The sequence below is a fragment of the Chaetodon auriga genome, chromosome 6 (assembly GCF_051107435.1).
Source record: "Chaetodon auriga isolate fChaAug3 chromosome 6, fChaAug3.hap1, whole genome shotgun sequence".
NCBI classification, from domain to species: Eukaryota; Metazoa; Chordata; class Actinopteri; order Chaetodontiformes; family Chaetodontidae; genus Chaetodon; species Chaetodon auriga.
Window position 1 is genome coordinate 6,335,446 of NC_135079.1, and position 10,738 is coordinate 6,346,183.

The 10,738-nt window shown below is 46.2% G+C and overlaps 1 protein-coding gene across 3 annotated transcripts in view; it reads left to right on the forward strand.

Moving 5' to 3' along the window:
* The window catches only part of peak1 (pseudopodium-enriched atypical kinase 1), a 94,916-nt gene extending 84,934 nt beyond the window's left edge, over positions 1-9,982 (forward strand). For all 3 annotated transcript variants that reach the window (XM_076733026.1, XM_076733027.1, XM_076733028.1), the window contains 2 exons: positions 1,393-2,207; positions 5,657-9,982. In XM_076733026.1, coding sequence (XP_076589141.1) covers positions 1,393-2,207; positions 5,657-7,030 — 2,189 coding nt within the window. In that variant the 3' untranslated portion in view covers positions 7,031-9,982. The remainder of the gene's footprint in view (positions 1-1,392; positions 2,208-5,656) is intronic.
* Positions 9,983-10,738: the final 756 nt, after the last annotated feature.

Here is a 10,738-nt window from a genome sequence, read left to right on the forward strand (position 1 = left end):
TTTGGCGAAAGGTGTGACTTTGAAAGACATTATCGTATAGCGCTCGGCAGTCTCTCGTCTTGATCTTCCAGGAAATTGGTGTGTTCCCTGGTGAGTTGAAAGCGGCGCAGCGGGGTCGTCTGTGGCCTTGTACATCCACTCAGCTTAAACTGCCAGGCTTTTTCATTCCCGTCATGCAAGAGGCACGACTCCTTTGTTCTTTCCATCTTATCAGACACGTGTCTCTGACCCATCTGCCTCTGTGGTCCTCAACTCCAGAGAGCATCGAGGGAGTCCAATCAACCCCTCAACCCTCCAGTTCCCTCCCACCGCCATCCCAGAAAAATAAGGTCACTTCAAGCTACTGATAAATGTGCTCTCCACGCTGCCTCTTTAAGCCTCAGTGCAGAGCAGAGCTGCAGATTGAGTCGGGCAGCTGGATGGCTGCAGGGACAACTTGTGCCCAGCTGTCCTGCTCTCTGGCTTGAATTCTCCTCAGAGCCACCGGTTCCCTCACGTGCCACAGCACACAACCTCGTGTCGGCCTCTCTGCTTCGTGAGCCAGCCAGTGGGCGGCTGGAGACGCCATGTGGGAGAAACAAGAAGCTCTGGGGACGATGGTGGTGAAAGACTGTGAAATCATTTGTTTTTCAGGTGTCATTTTTATCCTTTTCAGCTGTGAAGAATTCTGATTTGACTTTTTTGAAAATAACATTCAGTTAATCACATTTGATATCTTATTTTTTAGGCTGTTTTATCCCTTTTATCAGACCATTAGAACCAGTCTTGACAGCTAAAATCTCTAAAAGGACCTGTCAAGTCCTGAATCATCTGCTTTTTTTGACGAATATTTTTACAGCCCACAGGCAAATAATTATAAGAGCAAGGTGCTGAACTTTAGAGCGGTGAACTAACCTGGCTGAGGGGGACCTTGTTTTTATATGCTGTTAGTTTTATCTATTTCAGTGCAATATAATTTAGAAAATGAAAATTTTTCAAGATTATGTAAAATCTCTGTCTTTAATGAAATAACTAGCTGGAATCTAAATGTAGCGGACTAAAACCTACAATATTTCCCTCTGAAATATAGTGATGTAAAACTCTAATGTAGCATAAAATAGAAAAACTGAAGTACAAATACCTCAAATTGTGCTTGTGCAATGCTGAAGTAAATGTGCTTGGCTTCTTTCCCCCAGCGCAGACTGAAGGGCTGCTAATCATAAATGCAGTAGTGTACTGATGTCACACCATTGTGTCCATTTATTTTCTGGGTATTGAAGTCTAAATTTGCTTCAGTTGTCTTTGATGTTTGAAACTGACATGTGTATTTCATTCTGCTCTCCGCCCAGTTCTGTGTGGTTCAGTGGTGTAAGCACTTTCATTGATTCTACACGTGTTCTTATCTTCCTGCAGGTCAATCCAGAGCCAACATGATCCCACTGAAGCAGCCCCGGAACATCAAAGCATCCAACGATACCTTGGCCTCCATTGACCTGGACAGCCTTGCCGACCAGCCAGCTGCTAAAGCCACACCGCCACCACTGCCTAAGAAGGCTGTGCCTCGCTCCAGCACTGAACCCAACCTTGGAGTGAAAGAGCCAGCCCAGGGAGCCCTGAGACCTCGGGCTGAGGCTAAACCTGGGGGCACGAACCTGAGTGTAGCCAACCCTCTCTACGACCTGGACTCCACGTGGGAGACCGCTAGCCAGAGCTCCTCTCTCAGCTCAGAGCCTCATCGAGCCCACGACCACGAGAGCGGCGACTCCCTGGAGAGGCCATTGGCTGCCACGGCTACCAACAAGGGCCGCCCGACTAACAGCATGTCCTCCCTGGTTCCTCAGCCTGCATCTGCTGCACCCACTTCCAGCACTGGCAGAGAGAGGAGGGTCTACCCGAGCACAGAGTCTTTGGCTGGAAGGGGTCGGACAACAGGTCGAGGCGCTGCTGCTGGAGGCTCCAAACCCCAGAGGCCTGCTCTTTACAGGGGGCTGGACAGCTGGGACGAGGTGGTGGGAAGGATCCGAGGGCTCCACACGGACACGCTGCGGAAGCTGGCGACAAAGTGCGAGGACCGTTTCATGGCTGGTCAGAAGGATCACTTGAGATTTGGCACTGACAGCTGGTCCCACTTCAGGCTGACTACTGGGAAGCCCTGCTGTGAGGCGGGGGATGCCGTGTACTACACCGCCTCCTACGCCAAGGACCCACTGGTCAACTACGCCATCAAGGTGAGATGTGTGATGCTGTTTCTAGATCAGTTTGCTCACGAGCAGAACTGCCTCCGGTTCGATTTACCACGTTTACCTGCAGTGGATTATTTGCTGCCTTTCTTTGTTTTGTGATATAGCATAAAATCTTTGGCTTTCAGTATGTTGATTGGACAAAGCAAGACAATTAAAGGTCACCTGAGACTCTTTTTTTTTTTTGTTGTTATTTTCTGATATTTCATAGGTGAATGACCCTGAAACATATACTAACTTAAGCTAGTTTGTCCCACTTTCCGATCACAGTCTTTCAAGTATTCAGTTCATACAGTGTGCTTTTACCAAATGTTGCGACAAACAGCTTATTTTCGGCATCTCATTAGTTTGAATTCATTAGTGTTTGTTTTTCAGTCCTAGCTTTGAATCCTCCCCCCATCCAGAAGGAATCTTAAATACATCTGGAGTCTCGTGTTTGCTGTCCTTGTAGTAGATTTATTAAATCCTTGTGATTTGTTTTTGTGTTGAGGAGTCTCCTCCCTCTCCCTCTGCCTCAGCCCAGGTGGAGGAGGGTGTTTGTGCTGAAAAATTGGCACTTAAACTTTGAGACTCCAGGGCACGTCCTTGTGTAATAGAACCTGTGTGTGCATGCACGAGTGTTTATATATCTATATATACGTATGCATAATGGTGTGAGGGTAGCAGTTCTGCCTGCTTGTGGTACAGTGTGTGTGTGTGAGTGTGTGTGTGTGAGTGAGAGAGAGAGGTGGGGGTCCAGGGCAGAGCTTGCCGGAAGAGTTCTGAAGCTTAATACAAAGCAGATATGGATGAAGGTTGCATTATTCACAGGATGTGAAGCTCTCTGCTCTCCACAGCACTTCAAAGCTTTGCCTTCACATTAGCAGCAGGCTCAAGAGAAACTCTTGTTTTTTTATGATGCTCATCCATAAATAAGGCAACCAGGAGCAGAAGAAGCAGCCGAACACAAACGGGCCCAATTAAACTTTCCCCAATTCTCCATTTTAATGTGGCCCAGTTGTGCTCCTGCCTTCCGTAACCCCGTAAGTGTAGTTGATTCTCCTGAAAATAAGATTTTACACGCTGTGATATTTTTAATGCGGTGCTAATTATTCGTAATCCACCTGGAGCGCGTCTGTGTGAGTCCTTGACTCTCGGGGGAATTCAGCGAGAGTCAGAGCGCCTTAAAGCTTGAAAGTATCTCTGAAATGTCAGCATTTAGGAAATGAGGCAACAATAATTGATTGCCGTGTGTTACAGCCAGCGACACTGCTTACAAAATACAGCATCGAAACAGTGAGAACTCTCCAGCAGCGTCCTCAAACAAAGATCAGCAGGCAGCTGCAGCGTCTGAGCCAACGTGTCAAAACGAGTGCATCCAGTGAACGCGCACATTCCTTCGCAGTTACACAGCGGCTTGTGTGTGAAAGGAATCCACTGCTGCAGGTCTTCACCCCAGAGTCATTCAAATCACAAGACAAGTTTTTCACAAGATACAGAGCACGCAGATAATTCAGTGTTATCACATATTGACTCTTAGTTGACTCCCATCATGATGATGTTATCATTGTATTATACATTTACAAAGATCGATTGTCCTAATTAAGAGTTCCAAGAAAATTGTACTCAAAAACAAAGAAAACGGCTTTTGTTGTACGCCTGTTAAGGCTTTTGTCTGACATTAATGAGTGCTTTAGAATGACTAATGAAGTGCCAAAATGCCACTAATATGCCGAGATAATGGTGAAAATGTGTAGCTTAATATAAAGTATGACCAAAAATTCAACCTCAGACACCTGAAGTCTTATCACCTTGTTGCATTTCCAGCATGTTCAGTCTTCTGCACCGCAATATTTTCATATATGAATAAATAAAAATGCACTGCACCTTTAAAGAGTACTGATGAAATGTCAGTCAAATGATGTCAGCCTTTACGAAACATGACATCAGAAATGATGAACGATTTAAAGCTGCTGTGTCGAGAAATATACTTTGTTTGTGCCCAAAGATTCTTTCTCTGAATCCAAACAACATTTTCGATCCTATTTGTCACTGAAATGTTTGCTGATGTTGGTGCAACAGTGAGACAGACTCTCTCCGTAAGATAATTCCTAATAAACCCTCACACCATCGATATGAAAAGAAGTTAAGGTACTTTCAACCAAAAATATCTCAGTAATACGTCGTGACTTCTCTCTCTTTGTGAGTATTTTAGTGAATGTTGTGACATCGGCAGAGAGCGATCATATCGTCCTCTCTTCTCTGTGCTGTGATCAAAGCGTGGAGAGACAGAGAGGCGCTCGCACTGATGTCTCTGACAACCTGGAGTCTCTGCTCCTCACCGCTCTATCTATCATTAAAGCCATGAGCTGCAGTGTTGTGCAGGAACGGAGTGTTACAGAGAGTTTTGGAACAGAAAACACCTTTGATCTTTGAATTCTTCTGTGGATTCTCTGATAAAATGATGGATTTTGCTCCTGATGTTGCTGAAGGTTAGCGGTCTGTTTAAAGCCTCTCATGGCAGAGAAGGGACAATCTCTGATGTTGGTCTGAATTTATTTTATTTCATTGAAATGAGCAGCAGTCTCTTTAATGTCAAGCTGTGGAGGATTTTTAGGAATGACAGAAGTCTTTCAGAGAGAGAACACTGAAATAAAGAGTCCAACCATTTTTGTAACTTTCCAAAACCAACAATCCAACATTCATTCCTACTTCACAGGGTGATAAGCACTAAAGTGTTGAAACTAACTGGTTTTGTGTCATTCAACCAGTACTTTAATGATGTGAAACCTCTGTGGTTCAGAGGTCAGCTAACTGTCCTCTTAATGCTAACACTGGATCAAACTGAGGAAGAAGAAGAAGAAGCTGCATGTGGAGTGTTTAAGTTCTGCCATGGTGAATCTCTGCTTCCTAAAATCATTTGTCAAGTACCGGCCCTCAAAAAGTTTGATATCCAGTCCTGTTTTCAAGCTAGCTCAGCTTTCTTTGCAAACACACTCTGGCTTTTCCACACACCCATCGAACGTGGCTCTCCGGATCAAAAACAAAGACCTGGTCCGACGACATGTTCGACCCTGACCTTTAGGCTGCCCCTCAGTGCTTCATACCATCTCATCCCCAAACCCGTTCATCCCAACTGAAGATGGAAGTCTTTAGAACAGGTCTCAAATATATAGTTTCATTTTTTTACAAGGCTGAATTTGGGCACTGTGGTTTTTGGTGAAGGAGTCACGATGGAGGCACAGAGGAATAAGAAGTATCAGGCTTACTTACTGTACAAGTACAGACAGTACTTGTTAGTAGGTTCTTGTCTTTTCATGGGAATTGGGAATATTTTTGCCAGTCTTGGTAATTTGGCAAGTTTAAGGTGTAAATAATGTCATCATGAGAGATTTATCAGCTCTCAGCAAGCCTCACTTTGATGTTAACATGCTCGTTCTTGTCTTTCCTTTCTCCAGATCTGTCGGAGCAAAGTGAAGGAGACCCAGCAGCAGTTTTTCCACAGCCTCGCAGTGAGACAGAGCCTGGCCGTGAACTTCAACATCCAGCAAGACTGCGGCCACTTCCTGGCTGATGTGCCCACCCGCCTGCTGCCCTGGGAAGAGGAGGAAGACGAGGAGGAGGAGGAAGAGGAGGAGGTGGAAGATGTGAACGGGCTGAAGGAGAAAGAGAAAGAGATCAAGACTGAAACCAAGACGACAGACTCCAAAGCTCCAAATGGGAAATTAGATGAAACTCCAGCAGCGGGGCACATGAACGCCGCCGGCCGCTTGAAGAGCCGAGTGGTGGTCATCACACGGGAGGTGCCCTTCCAGACGGTGGCTGACTTTGTCCGAGAAGGCGTGGCGCGACACACTCATAACCCGGAGCTGTACGAGCGACAGGTGTGTCTCCTGCTGCTGCAGCTGTGCTCCGGCCTGGAGCACATGAAACCTTATCATGTGACCCACTGTGACCTGCGGCTGGAAAACCTGCTGCTGGTGCACTGCCAACCTGGCAACCCCTGGAACCTGGACATTCTCGAGCCCAACAACAACAGCAACGGCAGCAGCAGCAGTTCGGGCGCAAGCTCTGCCAGTGCTGCAGCAGCTGCCGCCAACGCCACCTGCCCCGCCCGCCTCATCATCAGTAACTTCTCCCAAGCAAAACAGAAGAGCACTCTCATGGCCGCCGACCCTGGTACGCTGCGCGACCAGTCTCGCCTGGCCCCCGAAATCGTCACAGCGACTCAGTACCGCAAGTGCGACGAGTTCCAGACTGGGATTCTCATCTATGAGATGCTGCACCGCCCCAACCCCTTCGAGGAGACGCCGGAGCTGAAGGAGCGGGAGTACACCTGGGCGGACCTGCCTCCGCTCCCCATCAGGTCGCTGTACTCGCAGGGTCTGCAGCAGCTGGCCCGGTTGCTGCTCACCGTCAACCCCTCGGAAAGGATCCGCATGTCGGAGGCCCGGGCCTGCCTGCAGTGCCTGCTCTGGGGCCCTCGCGAGGACCTGTTCCAGGCGCTGGGCTGCAGCAGCACAGGCCCCATGTCAGGGGCCACTTCCAGCCAGCGCGAGGCCACCCTCCAGAACTGGCTGGACCTGAAGCGGACACTGATGATGATCAAGTTCGCAGAGCGCTCGCTGGACACGGCGTGCGGCGTGAGCCTGGAGGACTGGCTGTGCTGCCAGTACTTGGCGTTTGCCACCACGGACACGCTGAGCCGGGTGGTGCACATCCTGCAGCAGCCGCACGCTCAGACCCAGAGCCAGGCCGCGCACACAGCACCGAACCAAACGCAAACACATCACGCACACACCCTCCACCTGACTCAGTCACAGCCACTCTGAGCTCCTCTACCCAGCTGTTACTATGGCAACAGATCCAACTTCCCCCGTGTGGTCCCTGTGCTGACGCTAATGTGTGATGTAAGCTAATAGTCAGCTTTGTTGTTGCAGCAGCCGCAGCGCTCACCTAAAACTAAACAGCTGGTTGTGCAATGTCTGTGTTTTCTTCATGGACGAATCAGTCCACAGAGCGAGCGGCTGCGTTCCCATCGAGCACGCCGGGCTTCATCATCACCGTCATTCTGAGCGCTCATTAACAGCAGCGGGAGGCGTGAGAGTCCAGCAGGTGAAGTGGCTCCAATCCAGTCCAAGACAAAGTGACACAGTGACTTCCTTTAGCTGGTCAGAACTCACATGTGTTGTAGCTCCACCAGTTCTAGATTTACTAAATGTGTGAGTGAACTGTGGCTCTGCGAGACGACAGAGCTGTGAAAGCTATAAGTTAGAAACAGTCTGCATGGCAGCTGTCTCAAGGGTTTGGAATAAATTTGAGATTTGTTACACATTGCTATTTTACAGAAAAGTTTCATCACACATCTGAAGATGCTCAGTTGGATTTTCTCAAAGTAGTCAGCTTGGGGAGAGAAAACTTGTGAAAGCATCAGAAATGGAGATTTAACTCACCATCGCATGGTGTTGTATTTTAAGCAACAGTTCTTCAAAAGATGCAGATTTGAAATCTGTAGAGACTAAAAAGAGAAATGAAGGGAGGCCATTTGAAGTGAAGGGAAAGGGGGGAAATCAGAAGAAGAAAGAACTTTCGAACCATTGATGGATTTTTCCTCTTCAAAATCAAATATAATCAGGGTGAGATACGTATATTTTTTATCCAAACTGATCCAAAAGTGAAATGTGTTTTACCACTAAAGCCAAAGATCTGCCACAGATAGTCAGTTTTGAGAGTTTGGAGTTTGGAGTTTCAACCCGAGATGCTTATTTCAGATCATTACAAAATGCAAAACAGCGACTACATTTATTGGTTAATCTCAGTGTTTGCGCGGCTGAAGCTCACTTCAAAACACTGAAGTGTCAAAGCCAGTCTGGAGCTGAAACGAACAAAAGTTACACATAAATGCTGTTGCATCAAACCACACTTGACACCTCTGCGGGGCTTTGAGGCAGGCGATGAACACTGAGCTAATTTTGGCTTCGCAGTTAACAGGTTTTAGACGCCTTGAAGTGAAAATGGGACACAACTGCCCTGATGGTTTGGCTTCTTGTCCGAGTATGTGCAATCAGTAATTTGTTGTTTCCTCGGAGGAAACAGCTTATGAACGGTTATATGACGTTATGCAGTCTTTTACGAGTCCTCTCTTCCGTTAGTTTTGTGGCACATAAACTGATTCGTTTCAGTTAAATCCTGCAATTTAAGAAACAAAGTTAAGTTCCGTGCAGAACTTCTTACAGTGGATGGGAGACGGGGATGTTTCAGGGACTGCAAAAAGTTCTTATTGTCTGTCGTGTTGTTCTTGTCAAGTTGTTTTTCGGACGGTTCTGTGTTACGGACGACATTTGCACATTCAGCCTGAACGCCGGCGCTCCTCGATGGGAGCGGGAGAGACTGAGAGGAGTTCCTGTGAATTTGAGGAACTGGATTGGATTTGTTTTGCAGCGTGTGGAATGTAAAAGTTTGCCTGGACTGAAACAGACTTTTGGGCCCCTTCAGAAACACACTCATCTTCCAACTGAACCACTTTGCTTCACTTGTAATGTGTTATAATCAACCACAGCCCCAAAGAGACGCTCAACCACTGAGACTCGCCTCCATTCCTCCCGCCTCGTGTCCCGTCCCCTTCGTTGCTATCCGGCCAATAGGACGGCAGATCCCGCATCGATGCTCCCTGCTTTCATGAAATGAGCTCTGTGTCATTGATCAGTATCTTCCAGCCTGGAGTCAGGTGGAAGTAACTCGTGCTCACAGGCCTCAGCTTCCCCACTAAAAACAAGAAGAAACTGTTTGGAGTTTTATGCACATGGGTTTGTTTGTGGCTCTGATGATCCAACACCCTGAAAACCGTCTTTAACTCAGAAGCGAACAGCACTCTGTGTGCTTTTTTTAGTCTCAGTGGACGATGTTTTCAAACTGACGCTGCAGAAAGGCTTTCAAAAGTTTACTTTACTCGCTCTGGTTTAGTTTGTCTTTTCATATCTGAAAACTGCAGCCGTTCAGTTTGTCACTGGGGTGGGGGTGGGGGGGGGGTGTACTTTTGGGATCAGGATCCTGTGATCGTTTTACTGCAGATGTACAATACAAGACTTAATGGTCCATGGAGTGAAAATGAGACAAAGCAGGTGTGAGTTTGTTGCTGCGTTTAAAGGGTTTGTGTACTGAGGAATGTGTGTGGACAGCACTGGTGGCTGTCCTTGTGTCTAGAGATTTAAGCCTTTATATAGTATATATAGTATAAATATATATAATCTTTATCTATTTTAATCCACACACTATTTTGTCGAGTACGGAGCACCTCTATTTCTGTCTGTAGAGAGTCGAAATATCATTCATTCATTTTTAAAGCTTGACTTTCTTCAGCCTCGCCTGTTTTGGGGGAAGGAAAAGGTGAGTCGTTATCACTGATGACGGAAAGACCTTTTAATCTTCAAGCCGCACCATGAGCAGCAGTAATATTCAGAGCATTGTACAGTATTTTTACCCCTCTTGTAAAGTTATCTGCTTAGATGAACCACTTTGAAAAGAGGCTGAAGAATGACCCTTGAACGCGCCGTCAGAGCCGAGCGTTCGTCAGGCGTGCGGCCTGCAGCCGACATCGATGATTTTCTCTCTGTGCTCTGGTTTTTTTTCCTCTCTGCGTTGTTAATTGCCACTGAACAGAAAAACAAAAGCTCTCCAAGGCTTTGTATGAATATGTGTACAGTATGTCTCCTGGCCCGCCGCCATTTATTGTTGATCAAGTTAACCAACAGTAACAGAACAATAAATATATGTTTTTATATATACACACTTCGTGCCATGGTGTTATTGACGTTGTTGTACTCTTGATTTTACCCTCCAGGAGAGAAAAACAAGAATTTGTAAAAGGGAAGAGCTCAGTCGGTGATGAAAAAGCTAAGTTTCAGCTAGTGTAGCTGTACTTGAGTACATGAAGACTGATTTTATGGCATTTTTATTCATTTTTACTCCCTCTCAAGTATTTTATGACACACTTGAGTTAGATTTGTAGGATTGAGAGTAGTTGGTGCTTTGAAACCCTTTTGTTTCCAGTCCCATTGGACCTGGACTGATGCTACAGTGTCACTGATTTCAGCAAAATAAGAGCCGTGCTCAAGCCGTGGCTAATGAGCCTTTAAATTATTTACAGTGACCATACTAAAACTGGAAGTATATTCATCTTCTCAGGGGTTTTGAACATGAACCAAATCCCTGTGAGTGTTTTTTTTTTCTTTAAACTCAAGAGAAACCTGCAACGTAAGTGTTTGAATTACATTTTTTTTTTCTTTGTAAATTTTGCACATCCCATGTTTCTTCTCAGGCGTATCAAAGAGGAGCCCTTATGTCTTAAAGATAAAGAGGCTCTCACGCTGCGCTCTGAGTCCAGAGTTATTTAGTCGTTAATTAAATTTTTCATGTTGAAGTCTGATGTTTCTGTCTGCATGGATCGATGGATGTTTTTCAGAATATTAGCTTTAAAGACACACTCTGATTTAGTTATAGTGCCCAACATCCACTTCAAAGCACAGAATTTCTTCCCAGCT